The sequence below is a fragment of the Rhinatrema bivittatum genome, chromosome 2 (genome assembly GCF_901001135.1).
Source record: "Rhinatrema bivittatum chromosome 2, aRhiBiv1.1, whole genome shotgun sequence".
NCBI lineage: Eukaryota > Metazoa > Chordata > Amphibia > Gymnophiona > Rhinatrematidae > Rhinatrema > Rhinatrema bivittatum.
This window is the reverse complement of record NC_042616.1, coordinates 659,006,377-659,027,529: the sequence shown is the minus strand read 5'-3', so window position 1 is coordinate 659,027,529 and position 21,153 is coordinate 659,006,377. Positions and strand designations below refer to the sequence as shown.

General features: G+C 47.0%; 1 protein-coding gene across 1 annotated transcript in view; it reads left to right on the top strand.

The window, feature by feature from the left end:
* PPP1R42 (protein phosphatase 1 regulatory subunit 42) overlaps nt 1-21,153 on the top strand; it is a 231,902-nt gene that overhangs the window by 167,188 nt on the left and 43,561 nt on the right. The window contains 2 exon segments of the mRNA XM_029591417.1: nt 2,708-2,839; nt 19,424-19,595. Of these exon segments, the coding sequence (XP_029447277.1) occupies nt 2,708-2,839; nt 19,424-19,595 (304 nt within the window).

The following is a 21,153-nucleotide window of genomic DNA, read 5'->3' as shown; positions in this document are numbered from 1 at the left end:
CCATGTTGGGCAGATTGATCCAAAGGATCAAGTGCCACAGAGGGGTGGTGACCTTGGTTCCTCCAGATTGGCCCAGGAGACCGTGGAATGCAGATTTGCAGTGGCTCCTGGGGGAACTCTCCCCTTCAGCTTCCAGTTGACAGGAACCTGCTAAGTCAGGATCCAGTTCTTCACGAAGATCCGACTCTGTTTTGTCTTATAGTGTGGCCCTTGATAGAGCTCGATTGCTGAAATATGGATACTTGGTGGCAGTGATTTCCACTTTGCTTAGGGCTAGAAAGTTCTCCACTTCCTTGGCCTATATATGAGCTTGTAGAGTGAGGTCTAGTGTGAGGATCAAGGTTCTCTTCCTCATTTGACCAAGTTTCCGCTCATTTTGGAATTTTTGGAGGATAGCTTGAGTAAAGGTTTGGCCCTTAATTCCTTGAAGGTAAAGTAACGGCTCTTGCCTCTTTCAGGGGTCAGGTGAATGGTGGTTCTTTGTCGGCTCATCCTGATGTGGCCCGTTTCCTGAAAGGAGTGAAACATCTTCGTCCTCCCTTGTGGTTTCCAATATACTTATGGAGTCTAAATTTGGTCTTGGATTTCTTAACTGGTCCTACGTTTAGATTGATGCGTAGCGTGTCCTTGAGGTTACTGACCTTGAAAACGGGGTTTCTTGTGGCAATTTGTTCTGTATGGAGAGTTTCCAAGCTGCAGGCCTTGTCTTGCCGGGAGCCTTTCTTCCGGATGACTCTAGGGGCGATACAGCTGTGTACCGTTCCTTCTTTTCTATCAAAGATAGTCACTGAATTTCATTTGAATCAGTCCATCTCCCTGCCATCTCTGGATAGAGAGAGAGATGTAGAAGTGAATCATCTGTTGCAATCCTTGGATGTCAAGAGACATATCATCTAGTATCTGGAGGTTACTGAGACTTTGAGGAAAACAGATCGCCTGTTTGTTCTTCACGGCGGATCTAAACAAGGAGAACTGGTCTCGCGGGCTACAATAGCCCGTTGGAATAAGGAGATAGTCACAGCAGCATACATTGATGCTGGCAAGCCATTACCTAGTCAGGTTAGGGCTCAGTCCACTAGGGCTCATGCAGTGTCATGGGCGGAAGTTAGCTGTCTCCTGTTGATATTTGCCGAGCAGCGACATGGTCCTCCTTACACACTTTTTCCAGGTTTTATCATCTGGATGTGCAGGCCCGGGAGTACATAGCCTTTGCACATGAGGTTTTGACTGGACCGCAGGCAGCTTCCTGCCCTATTCAGGAGTAGCTTGGGTACATCCCATTTTTTCTAGATTCATCTGACTGGACGCTAAGAAATGAGAAATTACTACTTACCTGATAATTTCCTTTTCTTTAGGACAGTCAGATGAATCTTGCTTCCCTCCCTTGGCTGCCGAAGGTTTATAATATGGTCCTCCTGTTTGACTATGTGTTACAGGGATTACTGATAAGTGTCGGTCTAGGTAATAGACTAATGTTATTACATTCTTATCTGAGCTCAGTGTTACCTGTTGGCCTAGTGTTGAAATGGTAATCTGTTTTTAATCAAGTTTTTTACTAGTCTGCCCACAGTTGCTTTTGAAGAGAATACTGCAGGCTGATGACACTGCAGGGGTATATGTACTGTGACGTCAGTTTGCTCTGACTCCATCTGCTGGTAGAGGTGCAAAACCCACTTGTTCTGGATTCATCTGACTGTTCTAAAGAAAAGGAAATTATCAGGTAAGTAGTAATTTCTCATTACTGATTCATGAAGTTAAATAAAGTCCATTTTCCAAAAAATGAGTATACATCTGACTGGTGATGCAGGATTTTCTGCATTTTAGGTAGGTGTCCTTATTACAGACATTTTAAATGTTCATACTCTCCCAGTGGCTGTTCCCTTGGAGTCATAGTGATAGGGTCCCCTCTGCATTGCAAAAATCTTACCTTTAGTCATCTTCCTTCCTCAGACACCCAGCCTGTCCTGGTCCCTTTGATGTGTGAAAATCCAGATGGATCTCCTGATTTATGTTCTTCCTTCCTTTAGTTCAGTTGTTACTTTGACCTTGATTGTTTCCTGGGGGACTTCGTTTAGGGAAAATTCAGCAGGATCAGGCATTCACACAGCTCTGAAATCCCAGTGGGAAAGGGGGATCCAAAAAACCTCCCCAATTAACTCAAAATCCAAAAATACTTTAAAATTTAAATTGGGTGTCTTATCTGCCTCCACTATCTCTAGCAGCTGGATCCATCACTGGTGCTTGCCTACCTTGGGTTTAGAATAGGCTCACAGGTCTTTGGTCCCCTGGATGAGAGAGCCCTTTTGCCCCTAAAGGGTATCAGACTTACAAATCTCTCTCTCTGTAACTTATAAACAAGAAGGACACTCTGGCAGGGATTACACTATGAGGTATCTCTTCTGAAAGAAAACTCCTTTTGGCTAGGCCAGGAAGCCCTACCAGAGAGTGGAAAAAAATACATCTTTACTCTCTGCTCTCTGAAACTGAACCCACGGTGTCTGAAAATGGTTGGGCTAAATAGCACTAAGTCATCCAATCGGAACCTCTAAGTGGGAGGGACTAAAGGGTATGGATGGCTCCTAAGAAAAAGGTGTTAAAGACAGGGACAGAGGCATTGAGTGACCATACCGGGTTGATCTGCCACACAAAGTTAAACTTAAGGCATTGGTTGATTCCACTGACTATATGGGTTGTTTGTTTTCTCTAGAAATTCTTGATGGAAAAGAAATTAAAGAAATGGCAAGAACATTCCTAGTGAACTGGAAAGCATCAAAAGATGCCAAGAAGAAAATGAAGGGAGAGTGTATGATAAATGAGCAGCTTCTCTACCCACATCTATGTGCGTATACTACTTAGATACAGAATTATTATTGGCTTTAGAGTTTAATGATAGTCCTAGTTCAGGGAAAATTGTATCCTGGTTTGACAACAAAGTTCAAACACAATTGCCTAATTGTAGAATACCACTTTCTACATTAGAAAAAGTATTTTGTGGGTTCTTTTCTTATTATTCTGGTCTAAACTGGGGTTATAAGCTGGCTCCATCACAGCAGAGACAGACTGGCGTCCGTCCTGGTTTTACCCTATATCATTTTTGGATTTATAGTCCTGCTCTTCTTAGGGAAACTGGAAATATAAATTCTAGAGCTGGGTGAATATGTGAATGCTCTCCTGGCTTTCCAAACCCCAGTTGATCCCAAGACTTGATTCCTTGCCCAAGGGAAGCCTCAGATCCCCCTGGCAGGAGTAATGCCTAGTCTTTTGTACCCTGCCAGCACTAAAATACAAAATGGTATAAACTGACCTGAGGATGGCCTTTGCCCTGCACTTGAAGGGCCAAGGGGAGCCTCAGGTCAGCCATTTTGAAATTTGGTGCCAGCGGGCCAGGAACGATTTGGCATAACTTTTGCTTGGGGTTCCTTAAGCTGCCCTTGAGTAAGGAAGGGTCTGGAGACAAAGGGGAGTCTGGGGGCCTGGGGGATTTCAGACATGAGGAAACAAGTGGGGGGTAAGTTTTATCACAAAGGCAGGGGGTTTCTGCTGAAGGAGGTCTGATGATCTCCATGTGGGAAGGGGTATGTGCCGGAGGGTTTGGCTCTGCAGGGGAGGGGATGGAAGGGGGTTTATACAGCAGTGGAGATGTATGTTTTTTGGAATTTGATGCCCCATTCCTGGTACCAGCTAGTGGCAAGGGAAATGGTGGGAAGTTTAAGGGGCTGAGTGCATTAGCAGGCGTGTTAGCCTTTCACTGCTTTTGGGAGAAAGTTAACTACAAAGGTGTAGTTAACTTTTGGAGACTTAACATGAATTGTGAGATTTATCATGAACCATGTTAAATCATTTTGAGGTCAATATTCAAAGCCATTTAGAAGGATAAATCACAAGTTATCTATCTAAATGTCAGATAACTTGCAACTTATCTATTTTGAATATAGATCTGCTTATTCGGCTAGATTTTAGCCAGATAAGTCATTCTCGGTGGTGGTAGTGGGGGGGGAGACAGCCTGTGACTTTCACTTCGGGTGGGTTGGAGTGTCAATGGGGCCCCTAAATTTAATATTTATTTTCAAGAGCAAGAAGGATGATGTGTGGGCCAATATGCGGATCCCAGGAGATTATTTGCCATGTTCAAGGGGATTAGGGGGTGGGGGTGCATAGCCTGATGGGCCTTATCTGAAATTTGGGGAGGGAGCGAGGGAATTGGGCTGCAGGGCTATTTACATCTTTTTTTTTTTTTTTTTTAATTATGACAGCACTACTTAACCAAATATCTTTGAAGATGTCTGGTTAAATAGCTAGTTATCCAGCCAAAAAAAGGCCAGATAACTAAAAATCTAATCAATTATATTCAAACTTAGGCCTACATTCATCGAAAAGATATAAATATAGCGGAAATAGTGCCCGCGATAAAAAAAAGGGGCATGTGGTTCAGAAGAGAGAGAGATACTGCCTCTACAGAGGCCCAAATGAAAGATTACTATTTATACCACTGTAAGAGGGGGCACTTATAACTCAGGGTGAATTTTGGAGGGTGGGGTAGGTTTTAGGAAGCAGTTTTACATACACACAGGCCGATACAGTACCGACGCATAAAAAAAAGTGCGGCAGTGCCGGGCGCCTGCGCGTTTGATGCGCGCACATTTTGGTTCGCAAGCTGCTCAATTCAGTATTCAAATTAGACGCAAATCCAAGCGGCGGCAATGGAGCGTCCAAAGCGTGCCTATGAAGCGGTAGGCGTTCTCATTCCATTTTACTGTATAGAGTGGTATACAGCACCTATACAGTATCCAGGGTGCGCTGGTGCCATACCTGTCATTTCAAATGTCATTTCAAATGTCATTCCAGCAGGTAAGTGGATGGTTCTTTTCTACAAACCCCCGCATGGACACCGGGGCCGTTGCCCTGAGCATCCGGACGTCCTTGTTCGGAGGCGACCTCCAACCTTCCACGTCCGGGCGCTTAAGGACGTGCAAGGACATCCGGGCGTCTGTGAAGGTCGGGGCCTTCGAGCATGGATGCCCGGAAAGAGATGGGAATGCTGCCTTCCAACATCCATGGCCGCTGCCTTGAGCTCCCGCGCGGATGTCCAAGGTTGAGGGTTCCGTTCATGGACGTTCCCGCCTCTTTCCGGGCCGGGCGTCCATGATCGGAGGCCCCGCTGCCTTCCAACGTCTGTGGCCGCTGCCTTGAGTGCCCAGCCGGATGTCCAAGGTTGGGGCTTCCGTTCATGGACGTTGATGGATGTTCCTGCCTCTTTCTGGACGTCCATGACTGAAAGGCCCCGCTGCCTTTACGGATGTCTGTAAGTTCTGCATGTGCTCCTCTTCTGTTTGGGTGATTTTCCCTTTGTATTCCATGTGCTCCTCTTCTGTTTGGTTTTGTCTTTGTATTCCATCTGTATGCTCTTCATGTGCTCCTCTTCTGTTTGGTTGATTTTCCCTTTGTATTCCATCTTTATGCTCTTCATATGCTCCTCTTCTGTTTGGTTGATTTTCCCTTTTTATTCCATAAGTATGCTCTTCATGTGTTCCTCTTCTGTTTGGTTGATTTTCCCTTTGTATTCTATGTGCTCCTCTTCTGTTTGGTTGATTTTGCCGTTGTATTCTGTCTGTATGCTCTGCATGTGCTCCTCATCCTTGGCGGTCATTCTGTTCTTGATTATCGCCACAGAAGTTTATCGCCACAGAAGTTTAATGCAATAAATTGTTGAAATGAAACTCGTACCAATTTTTTAACTCAAAGATAAATATATATTTTTTAACTATTTTAACTATTTACAAAAGGTTTGAAAATTATATACAATTTTTGTATAGGAGGGCATGGGGAAATTGACGGGCTAAGCGAGCAGTTTGAGTGGAATCACCTCTCGACAGGATAAACACAATGAACAGATGTTCCAGGAAATGAGGTTGATGCGAGCTGACATCAATGCTGGGATGGCTTCTCAAACGATTTTGATTAGAGAAATGATGACAGAATTGATCAACGCAGTTCGAGATGTCGCCTTGGCCTTTTGTTCCATTAACCTGCCTTAAATTGTTTAAATAAAAGTTTGTTTGGTCCATTACCTGATGTATCATTTTAATGTGTCATCCCACTCCTCATTTCATGTAAAAACTATTCCAAAAAATGTAAATTAAGCAAACTCAGTCAATATTCAAATTCAAAACAAATATATTTTCGAACTATTTACAAAAACAGTTTTCTGTATTATGCACAACTATTGCAAAAAATTTTTTTTACATTTATATACATATATATATTTCTCACAGGACAAGCAGGATGGTAGTCCTCACAAATGGGTGACATCATCAGGATGGAGCCCTGTACGGAAAACTTTTCTGTCAAAGTTTCAACAAGCTTTGACTGACACTGGCACACTGGGTGCACTGAGCATGCCCAGCCTGCAATTATCCCTGTGAGCCACAGGTGTCTCCCTCAGTCTTCTTTTTTCCGCTCTGCAGTCAGCATAGCGGTTGGAGCTCTGTGAGGATTTTTTAACTAATTACCTCATGGAAACACTTAACTTTTCACTTCAAAAAACACTTTTCCCTGCACAGGTCTCCCTCCGCGTACGTTTTTACGACGCTCGGTGAGTACTAATTCTTATTTTTCGGTCGGTTTCTGTCACTATCTTAAGGCTGTTAACTGACTGAAGCCTTCCCTTCCCCCATTTTTCAGTTAGCTTTAAACAGCTTGCGAGTATCTCTGTGACACTCTGCTTGCTTATGCTAGTGGGGTAGGGATTTTTTCCTTAACTTTAGGACCTCTGTAGCTTCAAGTCCTTCGTTCCCTGGTACCCTCACGCAGTCGATACCCTATCGCTACACCGGGACCCTCCTAAACCGCCCTGGGCTTTTATATGTCATCAGCGCCCCTCCCCCCACGGTGCCCTGATGCCTTTATCCATGTTTTTTGCTTTTCAGTGCTACCAGGCTTTTTCCTCCTACGCACTGTTTTTTTCCTTGGGCTTCCTCGGTGCCGTCCTTACCCGGATGCATGCCATTGACGCACACGCTGTTAGTCACTGCCATGCATACTCGGGTCGCCGCCACCGCTGCCCGAGACACTTTTTAACGATCCCAGGGTCACTTCATCGATGCCACCCCCCCTTTTGGGGATGCCATCGATGCCCCATCCTCCCCACCGATGTCCAGCCCTTTTCCATCGGTGGGCATCGGTGCCACATCGATTCGTCGGTGGGCATCGATGCCGGATGGTCCCCATCGGTGGACATCGGTGCCGGATGGTCCCCATCGATGGACATCGGTGCCGGATGGCTTGTCCGTCGATGGCATTGGTGCCGGATGGCCGTCCGTCGATGGCATCGGTGCCAGGTCCTTTTGCATCAATGGACACCGATGCCCAGGTGTTTCATCCATGGGCATCTATGTTAGAATGCATCCATCGAGGGCAGTCGATGCCAGGCTGCTCCCATCGGTGAAATTCGATGCCCAGGTGGGTCCCATCGGTGGGTATCCATGCCGGCTCGATTCCGTGGATGGGCGTTGATGCCAATGCCAGCCTTATGGCTGGCATCGATGCCCATGCCGATTCCAGGACTGGCGTTGATGCCGGGATGGAATTCATCGACTGGGAGATCCATGCCATCGATTCCATACGTGTCCATATCGATGCCACCGACACACGTGTCTGGGGCACCGATGCCATGTACACTTGGAAATCTGAGTCTGTCCAAATCGATACCGTCAACGTCTGTGGCCCTATAGTTGATGCCCGTGGCCATGCCACAAACGGCATAAATGCCCGCCTCCATGCATCGATGCCCTCGACACCTCCGTTTTCCTTCGGTGTCCTTGACGCCCTATTGATTCGACTTCGACTCAGTCGATGCCGGTATCTTTTTCAATAACGGCAATGTTTTTCGATTATTCGATTCCACATCGTTTCAAAGATACCTATGCCACTGTTGTCAGTGCCCGTCACTGTCATCATTCTCCTGGCCAGTCATCGACGATTTTTCATACCCATTTTGATGATATCCTCGAAGCCCCTTAGGTTGCCTTCAATATCGTCAATACCGACATAGCACCACCACATAATACCCTCGCCTCCTCACATTGCTCCACGCTTTGGGTTCTTTTTTAAGCCCCGTATTAGCTTAAGACACTCCATTGTGTCAGGAGCAGAGCAGGCGTGCTGACAGTTCGTCATCGATCGCCTTCCAGGACGACGAGGGCTTCCATCTCGGCGCTGGGGAAAGACCGGGCCGAGCACCGTGGCACCCATCATCGCCGACATCGTGATCGTCCGCCGCTGACGCCATCCAGCACATCGGTGCCATCCTTCTCCAGGCTGGACAACGCTCGGGCAGAGCGACATCACCACTGCCATCAGCACTGTTCCTACAGTTTTGGCAGTCCTTGGTGATCCAGAACTTCCGGATCCAGGTCCGACAGCTTCTGCATTGGCGTCACGACACATCGAGCCGCTGTGACGAGGGAAGGGAACATGAGTTCCGTTAGGGCTCCTCTGTTCCTGGCGTGCCCCACCGTCAAGTGGTGTGGGACTATGGCCATCTGTTACACTTAGCAGTCTAAACGCCACTCACGTCTGGCCTGTCTCCTCTGTACCTGTGCCACCATACCGGGTTTCAGAGCGAGATGGACGTTTACGTCCCCGGCCTTACCCTCGAGGACTCCGGAGACCGTCGGAGTCAACAATCATCACCGGCTCGTCTTGCGGCGATCCACGTCGGATGGTAAGTACCCGCTTCGGCGGCATTCCCATAGAGTTGTGTTCTCCCATTCGGACCGTGGTTCGAAAAGTTCTGGGTCATGTGCCTTTTAGAACTGTATTAGTGTCACATATTGCTATGTTAGCTATGTTAGCCACAATATCAGGAGAACCCCTCTATCTTCTTGGGATTGCAGCAGGGCTTCTTCTCTTGTCAGTAACAAGTCCCTGTGCCGACCAATGCTCTGACTCTTGGTTCCCTCCCAACCAAGGTCCAGCTGCATTGGCTGATCTGCTAAACATGAGATTCAGCAACCATTGCCCCATGTACAAGTCCACCTTGAGGCCTGGCCACAGGTCTCAGTGTCTCCTTGTACAGCATACAGAAATGCGGGTACCACTTACTGCTCACACACCTGCAGGAGCCTACATGATATCCTCCATTGGGACACCTCCTGGTCTCCCATCTGGTCAGATATCAGAGCGGCCACCCCACCTTGTACCAAAGTCCCGGTACACTCCCCCAGGCGCTACGAAGTGCAGAGGGGAGAAGGGAGGGGGGTTGGGGAGTTTTAATTGCACTATTCTTTCTTTTAACAGAAAATAGTTACTCTCCGCACATCCTGGACCTAAGAAAATCCAACTTTCTTTAGACGTCACAGGTACAATGGTATCTTTGGTTACCATCACTCCATACTGCAGTAAGTACATTATTTTAATGTTTCTATGTGCTTTATGATGAGTCAACATTACAACCCCAAGCTCTGCCGTTGGCACCAGCTTCGGTAAGTGAACTGTCTCTTGCATCATGGTGAATGCTGTTTTCTCTGCGGAGTGTAACATCATTCACTTTCCTTGCATAGACTACTGCTAACCACTTTCAGTACATGCAATGAGCTCTCACTTTTTTCATGACTCACTATACATTTACTAACTGGGATTACTGTCACTGCCATAAATCCCTTCTGTAACACTTCTGGACACCACAGTCTTAAGACCCTCTTGTCCAGCATACGCACAGACATTCTGATACATTCGTATATGTCCCTGTGCATATTTTCCATAACCTCAGCCCTTCAACTTTTCATGGTTGGGCTATGGGGTTTCTTCCCACTATGCATTTTTCTCATAATTCAAAACTGCTATGGGTTATATTCAGTGACATTCTATACTCAATGGACCTAAGGGTTTCATTGCTTTCGTCCCTGATTCTTATCCCAGTTCGAACTAGGACCTAGTCTCCTTCGACTCATGCTCGCAATTCCTTAGGGTTATAAAGTTTCTCCTGAAAGCTTTCAACCCATTATGCGTCTATTGCACTCCAGCATAGTTTCTCATAAACGTCCTGGACGTTGCACCCATGAGTTATGCCCTTATGCCTTCCAATACTGCTTTTGCAACAATTATTTGTGCATACAGACAGACAGCATAGGGACAATGTGCTTTCCAACTCATAAGCACGCATTACCTCTTAGCTGCTCTGCTAGACAGCTGCGCAGCTCTACCTTGGCCCTTGTTCACTTCATGCCTCCTTGGGCCACATATCTAAGAGATTTAATGAACGCTCTATCAGACCTTCTCCACGTAGGTTCTATCCTCTCGAATGGTCTCAATTACATGTGTACAGGGAAAATCTTTTCACGCTGAGTTAATTAAACTTTCCTCTGCGTCTGCATCATTCCATACGATGCACAGGTTCTGCTCCCTACACATGTTTCCTATGCGTTCCCTTAGATGCCTTTTCTTCCCTCAAAGGCCTCTTCAATATATCTCTTCTGCTGCCTCTCGTAGCCAGCATTTTTTCTAATGTTGAACTGGGATGGGGTTCAGTATTCTTTTCCCCACTCCCTGACTGAGATCAGTATGCTTCCCATACTTCTCAATCCATCATATCAGTAACCTATTCTTCTCTCACCAGTCAGTCCCAAATCATAGACTTACTGATGTTCTTAGGTTCTGGTAGCGTCACAAAACCTTCTAAACATAAATCTTGCCGTTTAATATGGCAGGCTTTACCTCCTGACGCTTTAAAAAAAAAAAAAAAAAAGAGAGGTATTACTCCTTTTACTTTTCCACCATTTTTTCTTACTCCCTCGGATTCTGTTCTCCAGACATCCTCCACATAGTTACACCTTTCTCTCAGTAGGTGTATCGTTTTGGGAGTTGGGTTCCCGTTTACGGTAAACCTCTCAGTCGGCTTACCATGGATTATCCACTGATCAAGCCGCCTCTATTTCTCTAATCACGGAATGAACATATATATTTTCCTTATAAGTCTCATACATTCTACGTTTGAGCCTTTCCATTCCTCTCTTCCACAGTTTGGCAAGGGAACTTCTTTCCCTCTTAATGTCATTCCTGCCAGCAGGGTCCGTGAGTTATGCACTCTTTCCATACTCACCTGACTCGTTCCTCCGTCACTGAGTGGTTCTATGCATTCATCTTTCTATCCTTTTCAGGTAGATGTTGCATCTCTCTTTACTCAGGAAATACTCTGCCAATTTTTCCTAGCCTCTCTCTCTCGCCCTAGGGAGAGAGTGGGTTTTCCACATTCCTGGACAGTAATGCTGCGCTTACATTCTATCTACATTGCACTGCATTCCATGTGAATTCCACTTGACTCTTTCCTCCATGCAAGAGTCAAGCTGCGACTTACAGTGGCCACACAGATCTAATCCTTCTGACTAAGTGGTCTGTATTTCCTTTGCTACCAACAAGCAGACACTTCACTACAACACTGTGGGTATCCACATACTGTTGTTTCCGTCCTAGCCTTAACAGCTTCCCTTTGGTTACTGCTGCTTGTAATTTTTTATCAGGCTGCAGCCTGGAGTCCTCTCCATACCTTTGCAGCCTATTATTGCTTACATTGACTAGCCGGCATGCTCCATGTTTGGCCAGTCCGACTACTCTTACCCTTTTCAATTCACTACCCAACATCCTTCCACGAACCCATTATGGTGTTGCGGATGCCCTCCGTTCCCATTTCCACCTCCGTCATTACGCTTTCGCGTGTCTGCGGTGTATCTGGTGCATTCTCGGGCATCCTCAGCTCGGTACTCACCCATTTGTGAGGACTACCATCCTGCTTGTCCTGTGAGAAAGCAAATGTTGCTTACCTGGTGTAACAGGTGTTCTCACAGGACAGCAGGATGTTAGTCCTCACGAAACCCGCCCGCCACCCCGCGGAGTTGGGTCTGTATACTTTTATTTTAGTTTCGCTTGCGCTTTTTAGCTATAAGACGAGACTGAGGGAGACACCTGTGGCTCACAGGGATAATTGCAGGCTGGGCATGCTCAGTGCACCCAGTGTGCCAGTGTCAGTCAAAGCTTGTTGAAACTTTGACAGAAAAGTTTTCCGTACAGGGCTCCATCCTGATGATGTCACCCATTTGTGAGGACTAACATCCTGCTGTCCTGTGAGAACACCTGTTACACCAGGTAAGCAACATTTGCTATATTTACATATGGGATGGGAAAGTGAAGGGAAGGGGCCATGCCATGGGGGAAGAGGAGGATCATCATCATTGATGTTGCTCAGATGGTGGCCGTCCCGCAGGAGCCTGCACCATGACCAGCAAGGATTGTGCTCCAGCCATCATGTGCAGGAGCTCGATGATCTCCTGCTGGCCATGGCGCAAGTCGTGCAGGATGGTCACCGCCTGCATGGTCAGTCCCACCAGATCATCCAGGGTGTGGGACACCCGGACCTGGAGAGACAGCACAGCATCCAGGCGTGCCTCAAGGGCAGGGGGCACTTCCCTGGCTGCTGCGCTGGCCCCCCCTGGATGATCTGGAGAGACAGGGTTGACAACATCAATAATGATGTCGTCCTTGCCCCCATGGCTGGTGGGGCAGGAGAAATGGGGGCAGGAGAGACAGGGGGTGGGAAAATCATTTCTGCTGGGTCGCCCATGGCTGGTGCGGACAGAGAGAGGGGTGGTAGTGTACTCAGCGGCGACGGCTCATCACCTTCCTGCTCAGCCGACGTATCTGAAATGAGAAAAAGCAAAAGCTTAACTGCTATGGCACATGCAAAGATACAGAACGGTAGTAAAAAGAACTTGCTTATATCCATTTTAAACAAGACATCCCCTCTTGCATTATCGTAAGCTTTACATTTTAAATTCAAATGAGAGTGGCGTGCCACACATCATAAAATATCCATATATTTTTACAAGGATGAAACTATTATAGGCTCACCTTGCTGTCCTGGTGGCGGGGAAGTCAGGGTAGCGGATTCTGTGCTCTGTGAAGATTCTGACGTCGTCTCTGAAAACAGAAATGGGAAAGTTTCACTGCTGCCCATGCAAAGATCCAACGGTAGAAATGATACATTTCTTATAGCCGTTATTACAGAACACCTCACCGCTTGCATAGTAACCATGACATTTCAATTGCTGACAGCACATACCTTCCTCCGCTCTGTGGTGGGCCTGCAGGTCCCGCAGGTAGCCAGCGTCCTCCCGCCTAATCCTTCTTGCCCTCTTTTTCAATGCCTCAACCTGGTGAGAATAAAACACAAATAGGAAAGATAAGTTAATATATAACCTTGACTTTGCTTTACAGGCTAAAAGCTATTCTAACCAAACAAGTCTCAGTTTATCTTTTCTGACCCCAAGCAATACAGAACACGACCAAATTAAATTTTACTTGGTTTTTCCCTGTTACCAAAGAAGTATAAGCTGTGTCATTCCTTATAAGCAACATAAACCCGAACTTGGCAAACCACAACAGAGGCCTATGAACTTACCTCCCTCGGGAAGGACGACTGGGCGTTGAATTCCGCTCTGAGCGCCCGCCAGGCCTCGTCGGCCCAATCCTGGTCCCGCGGACGCCCAGGGCGAAAGTACAGATGGTGTTCGTCTGCCACGATTAAAGTGGCCAGCAGCCGGACGTCCCCCTCAGTGAAATTAGGCAGCCTTCTACGCTGCATCTTCAGAGACCTGATAATCAAAGAAAAAATGGCCGTCCGAACGTGGCCACATGGGGATGGCGTTACACGTGCAAGAGTCCTGCGTGCAAGAGTCCTGCGGAGCGGCAGGGACGCCTAATTCTAGATGCCAGAGGAAGGCCTTCCGCGGAGTCCTCCTCCCGGCGTCCGATGGACCCGCGGAGCGGCAGGGACGCCTAATTCTAGACCCTGGAGGAAGGCCTTCCGCGGTGTCCTTCTCCCGGCGTCCGATGGACCCGCGGAGCGGCAGGGTCGCCTAATTCTAGACCCTGGAGGAAGGCCTTCCGCGGTGTCCTTCTCCCGGCGTCCGAAGGACCCGCGGAGCGGCAGGGATGCCTAATTCTAGACGCCGGAGGAAGGCCTTCTGGCTTCCTTCCCCTGGCGTCCGTACAGGCGTCCATGTCTCCGCAACTTTCTTCCCGGAGCATCGTGGACGCCAAAATAACAAAACATATATAATAAAAGGAAAGAAAGCAATAAATTAATGATAAAACCGGTAGACACAGTTTAGCGATTTTATACTTCATTTTATTTATTGATAATATACTGTTTATTGATTTTATTCATTTTATCTATCGATTACATACAGTTTATAAACACGATGTATTGATTACATACAGTTTATTGATAGTATACTTAAAGAATTAAAAATGAAAACATGAAAAACGCAGAGAAGACAAGGAGAAATTTGAGCAAGTTTTCATTTGTTTCACTATTATTTATAAGTTTGCATCTTGCTGGGGTATGGTTTGATGGAGGGATAAGCTTGCTGGGAATGGTTCTGATGGATGGATCAGGTTGCTTTTAAAAGATGGCTAGATCACAGCTCCTGAAATAAAAACAACAGAAGATTAAACATACTGTACAGGCATTAAAAGAATTAATATGGCTATGTACCACAATAAAAGCGCCACTTCAGTATGGGACCCTGGAAGCAGAGCTCAGGGAGGGATGCCTAGTTCTAGATGCATCCGTACAGGCGTCCATGTCTCTAATGGACCCGCGGAGCGGCACAGACGCCTAATTCTAGACGCTGGAGGAAAGCCTTCCACGGCTTCCTTCTCTCCGGCGTCCGTAGAGGCGTCCATGTCTCCACTCGACCCGCGGAGCCTCAGAGACGCCCAGAGTACAGTTGGATCCTCACAAAATAGAACACAAACATACCTCCTCTGTTCTTGCAGCTGGGTTCTCCTGTTGGCTGTTGTCTCTAATCGGCCGTCTACAATTCCCTCGCCGAGCATTTCTTATTCTGGTTCTCATCCGAATGAAAAAGATCACCAAAGCCAATATATAAATGTTGTCCATGATGCTGTCCAGTCCGATGCTGACTGTCACAGAGCACAACACCAAACTAACGCTAAGGTCAGGGTAGGCGGTAAATATAGAGGTTAAAGACGCGGTAAAAATACTGGTTAAAGACGCTCTACTTTGGGCGTGTGTTACTATTTCGAGGGGAATAGCTAATCCGATCATTAACATACCATATACATGCAGTGGGCTCTAATGGCAGCGCGTCTTTTTTGGCACGCGGTAAGGACGCGTAAAAGACGATACTGAATCGTGCGCCCGGCTTTTGCACCTAAAACGCGGGTTAAAAGACGCGGTAGCGCGGACGCGCTTTACTGTATCGGCCTGACAGTCAGAAGCAGGGACAGCAAAATTGTAATCAGTGAAGATTTCCTGTCATTGGAATGATGAAAGGTAAAAGAGGAGTTGATTTGTACAATGTACTCTCTATCTAGCTTTTACCTTCCAATGGGGCTGATGCAATATTTGTGCGCTGAACGCAGGCGCTGAACAGTCAGCGCTCACTTTCCTAATGCGCTCCAGGCGCCCCTCCTGGAGGCGCCATGCAATATTTAAATTAGGGGTCGTGTTATCATGGAGGCGCTAGGGTCGCTTGCATGCCCCTAGCACCTCCTTGATAATGGGAGCCCGCAAGCGTCAGCCATCCGCCGGTTAGGAAAACAGACGCCAAATTTATCAGCGCCTGTTTTCCTAAAGGGTGCAGAGCCAGGGGTTCAGGAAATGGATATTTGTCAACTGAGCGTCTGTCTCCTGCACCCGACTGCCGGCGCTTTATTTTTTTTAATTATTTTTTAAAGACTTGTTGCCCTTTGAAGTAGTGCCAAATTCAAAAGTTTAAAAAAAAAAAAGATTTTAAATTGCATGACAATGGCCTGCCCCCCCTTCCCTAACTCCTCCCCTTTGTTGAAAAATTCCCCTCTGCCTACCTCGAGACCCCAGTAACAAGGCCCTCTTACTCCCAGACCCCGCCCTTGTCTAAAATTATGCCCTAGGGAGGCCTCCCTCTTTTTTCCCTCCAAAATAGGCTCTGGTGGTCAGCTGCGTATTTTTATGTGCATAGGTTCACTATGCAAGAGCTGCTTTGCATGGATTTGCAAAATTTATGCATGCAAGTCTCATGCAAAGCAGCTTATTGTAATAGAGGAAGGTTTCAGGCCAAAATATTGCATGATATCATGTGATAAACAGCATTGATTGTTACTGCGGAGGTGTTACAGTGGACCCTTGGGCCTGGCTGCCAGGAGGGTTCCTAAGTCAGACCGGGAGGCGGAGTCAATGGGTCTGGCAACAGGCTTCACCCGGGACCCAGAATCCCCTTGGGAGGAGCCCGTAGGGATCCGGGCCCTTGGGACTTAAGCTGGAGTAGGGCCGCAGAGGTGGTGGCCAAAGCAGGCCCAAAGTGAGAGTGGGGGTTAGCAAGATAGTCCAGAAGCAGGCCCAAGGTGAGAGTGGGGGTTAGCAAGGTAGTCCAGAAGCAAGCCCATGGCAGGCAGGCAACAGACAACAGCGTACAGGAACCGGGCAAGGTCAAGACAGGAAAAGGTAAGCAGAGTTCGGAAGCGGGCCCAGGACAAGGACATAACTTACACATAGAAGTTTGAGAGAAATCAACTGTCATGTAAACATCAAAGATAATATTGATTAGGAGAATTCTTGCTTATATTCTTTATTAAGAAGTTGTAAATGGCATTATAGCCATAAGGGTACATAATATAACTATTGAAGTGATCAAGAGTTCTTTTTGAATCATTTGATCCATTAAGTTGTAAATGGCACAAAAGCCATAGAGGTGTGTAACATAATTGCTAATGTTAGAGGAGAATAGATTTGGTTATGCTTGCCGTTTTTGTTTAACAGTGCTTATTATTAATAAGCATCAGAATATAATTTTAAACATTGAGGAATGAATGTGGATAAGTGTGTATGTGTATAAGAGTGAGTGATCCCATGCCATTTATATTTGTCTCATTGTAACTGTGATGTAAATTTTGATAATAAAGCTTGTATTCTCGCATTCATATGTATGTTTTAGAGTAATAATATTTGAGAGTGTGGATAGTTTCACTCACATTGTTTATACTGACAGTCTGCCAGATTTGTATTGAGAACCTAACTTTTATACATATTTTACTGTTGCCATTTTGTGCATAGCTGGTCTTCCTAAGCTGAATTTCACCCCTTTATGTATAGAGCCAGAGTCCTCAACTCCCAAGTAGTTCAGCCTCCCAGAGCCTGAGCCCACACATTGGAGACAGACCTATCATTGATGACATGAAACTATTTTTATGGACATGACAATTTTTTTTTCAATGTCAATAAATTTACTGATAGTTGGCAACCCTGATGCATACTGTCAGTGATGCACGTGAGAGGACGCATGTTGCAGGCCATGTTGTAATGTTTGAAGCACTATAATCAGGGCCGTGGTCTCCCACGATGTCACAGCCACGGGAAGGACCGCAAAATCCAGCGCTTCCCGTGGAATTGCCCAGTTCCCACAGAATTGCTGCAGGAGAACAGGGCTGAGCGCATCAGGGGGAAAAAAAAGTAGTTTAGCATCTGTTTTACTACCTTACCCTGAAATCACTTGGCTGTTTTAACTCCTTCCTCCCCCTCCCCCCTAGCCCTGCAGATTGCATGCTATTTAACTGCTTTTCCCCTTGCTCCACGGATTGAGGAGAGCAGCAGCAGCAGCAGCAGCAAGACACTGGGTCAGGTCTTCTTCCTCTGCTACCTGGAGTCCAACTGCTGATTTGAATCATGAGGAAACACAGCCTCATGGTTCAGAAGCGAAGGAAGAAGACATCACCTGACCTGCTGCTGCTGCTCTCCTCTTCATAGGCATCAGAATGGTGTGGGCCACAGCAGGAGATGGCAGCCAATGCTTCTGCTGAACCCCTCTCAGACTGTAACAGCAGTGGAAGGCAGATAGATGCTGCTGCTTTTAGTGCCTGGTTTTTCTCAAGGTAGGGAAAGATAGAGAGGTGGGGAATTGGAGAGAGAGAGACCAGTATGGGGGGGGGGGGGGTTTGGACAGAGGGGGAGAGAAACCTGCATGGGAAAGGCAAGGGACAGAGAGAGAGAGAAAGACAAACATCAGTGGGGCAAGGGGCAAAGGAAGCGAGGAGGTGGGCACAGCTTGATTCGCTTGCCCCCAAATCTAAAAGGTGCTCTTGCTCCTCTTCCTCCTCCTGCTGGCTCTGTGGGAGGGGGAGTAAGGGAGGAATATAGAGCTTGACTAGAAAAAGGATTATGGAGAGAGGAAGAGTGAGGGGATCTCAGGGGATGTGGGGAGAGGGAGGCTGACTGAGGAATGCTGAGGGTGATTGAAGAGGGAGTGGGGCAGGGAGGCAAGAGTGAGGGGATCTGAGGGATTATAGGGAGGAGAGTGGTGGGAGTGGAGGAAAAGTGAGTTAGGGGATTTGAGGTGTTGCAAGGAGTGTGAGTGAGGGATGTGGGGGGATTAAAGGGAAGGGAATGTGTGAGGGGATCAGAGAAGAAGCATGAGAGGGGAGGGAGTGAGGCAATCAGAGAGAATGCAGGAGGACTAATGAGTGAGGGGATTGAAGGGGACATAAGGGGCCTGTGTGTATGAGGGAATCAGACGGACTGTGCTATGTAAATGAGAAGATTGGCAGGGCATGAGGACTGCAGGGAGTGTGGGGAGAGAGTTTGGGGAGTAAAAAGAGTGTGGGATATGAGCAAGAGGATCAGTGTCTGGGGGAGTGATGTGAGTGAATCATTTTTGCCGTTCCTGACCCTAGATCCCCCTTCCTAGATCCCTTCTTGATCCCTTTTCACTTTCTTATTCTCATTCCCCCTTGCTCTCTGCTTCCTGATTTCCCCATCTTTTCTTCCCTCTGTGTATCCATCCTCTTCCATCCTTTATTATCTAACCCCCTTGCCGAGATCCCTTCTTCATTTTCCGATTCTGAGATCCCTTCTCTCCTCTCTGTCTCCAAATCCCTATAAGATCCCTTTTCATCTAATAAATAACCACATCAATTAACTGGACACAGAAATATCAGAAAAAGATTTTATAAAAGAGTTTTAGAAAACTACGTTCTATATGCAAATTATGCAAATTAGTCACATAATTACCCCCTGAATCTTAAATTCTGTGCCACAGAATTTGCTAATGATTGCAATAGAATCTTGAAAAATCTTCAGCAGGAAACTGGGGGCTCTGACTATAATATACAAACCATCCAGCTTCTAAATCCTGAACAGCACACGTGCTCAGTATAACTCCTTTTTACTCTAAATTGAGTGACACAAATGTTTCACTTTGAAATGGTTTTAAGATCATTAAAAACCAAACATTTAAAACATTACTTCTGAACTGGAGAAGTGCAAGTAACATCTGGAGATACTGCTAGGGCCTACCATAGTTTAGGAATAGAGTTCATGATACAGTTTAGTAGCTTTGCAATCTAAACATTTTGATCTTGTTTTACACTCCAGGTAACATAGGATCAAGTCTTCCTTTCCTACCTGAGCAGTACCCTCACCCACTCATTCTAAGCAGAGAGAAATCAAAGTCTGCCATTCAATCTGAGATCTCCGGATTTCCAAAGAGAGAGCGTATTCCGAGAACCCAGGGAAGGAGAAACATTAATGTTGTTGAAGAAATCAGGTAAGCTTAATGTATGTGCCTGAGAGCCTTTGACTCCCATACTACAAGGTTAAATGTTCCAAGTGGAACTCCTTTCTTAGCTGTCTTTTAGAATTGTAGCCCCTGCATAATACACACCAACCCTCACAACACCCATTTTAATCCATATTGGCCAAGGCATGTAGGTAGAGACCTTCATTTACAGCTTTTATTTTATTTTTTATTTTTCCTTGGAAATGTAATGCTATAACAAAAAGCAAATCAGTGGAAAATAACTTTTCCACTGATTTTTCTCCTGTTCATTCTCACAGGACAAGCAGGATGGTAGTCCTCACATATGGGTGACATCATCAGGATGGAACCCAATAACGGAAAACTTCTGTCAAAGTTTCCAGAACTTTGACTGGCCCTACTGGGCATTCCCAGCATGGCACAAACCCTGCAGCCAGCAGGGATCCCTCTTCAGTGTTCTTTTTTCTGCGCAGCAGTAGCCTCGCGGTAAAGGAGCTCTGAAGAGATTCCTGACAGGAATTTTCCTCACGGAATTACTAAAAGTTAAATTGCCCCACAGGGGTCCCTCCTCTAACTTTTCTCAGTTTTCCGTCGATTACCGTCGAGTTTGGCCCTCGCAGCCTACTGGCCGTCGACCATACCGCGGCTCGATTTTTTTCCATGGCCATGGCGTCGGGGTTTCGTCAGTGCCCGGACTGTACCCGCAACATGTCTATCACAGACCCCCATAAAGTCTGTGTAATGTGTCTAGGACGCAAGCACGATGTCTTGACCTGCACCAAGTGTGCCCTAATAACACTGAAGGGTCGCAAGGCCAGAATGGAGAAGATGGAGCTTCTCTTCCATGCTCAAACCCCGACTCTCTCCAGTACATCGACATTGTCAGAACCGGCCCCGTCAAATTCGCGCCAACATCGACTGCCGACTGCTGACCGACCGGCATCGACGACTTCTCGGCCATCGACACCCTCTACTCCCCCTCAAGATCGAGGGGATCGCAGGGAGAAACATCGCCATCGACACCGTAAGACTCGGACCATCGAGGGAGCGAAATCATAGACCTCGCCATTGTCTGAGCCGCTGCCGAAGAAACCCCATCCAGGAAAGGCACCGACCATTCCTGCGACCGGGTCACCGAGGCAACCCTCACCCGATCGTGGATTGGGAGCTGCGACTCCGCCTTTAACGGTGGTCCCTCCGGCTATGCCTCTGCCTCCTTCTTCTGTTCTGGAGCCGGGGCTGCTTGTTCCCGGTCTCCGAGAAGAACTGGACCGGATGGTTCAGGAGGCCATCGACAAGGTGATGCAACGTCTTCAGGTTTCTCCGACACCGGCACTGCCTGTGGAACCAATCATCGACCCGATTCCGGCTGCCCTGGCACCGCTGCTATCCAGGATGGAAGCGCTTATGGCTGCTTTTCCACCGATGGATCCCGGGTCTCCAATGCCCTCCCCACTGACAGCATCATCGGGAGGAGAAACACTGTTCCGCATCCCTCCATTGGGAGTTCTGCCTCAGCCATCGATGCCAATATGTCCCTCGCCACCGAGTCATCCATCGATGCCTT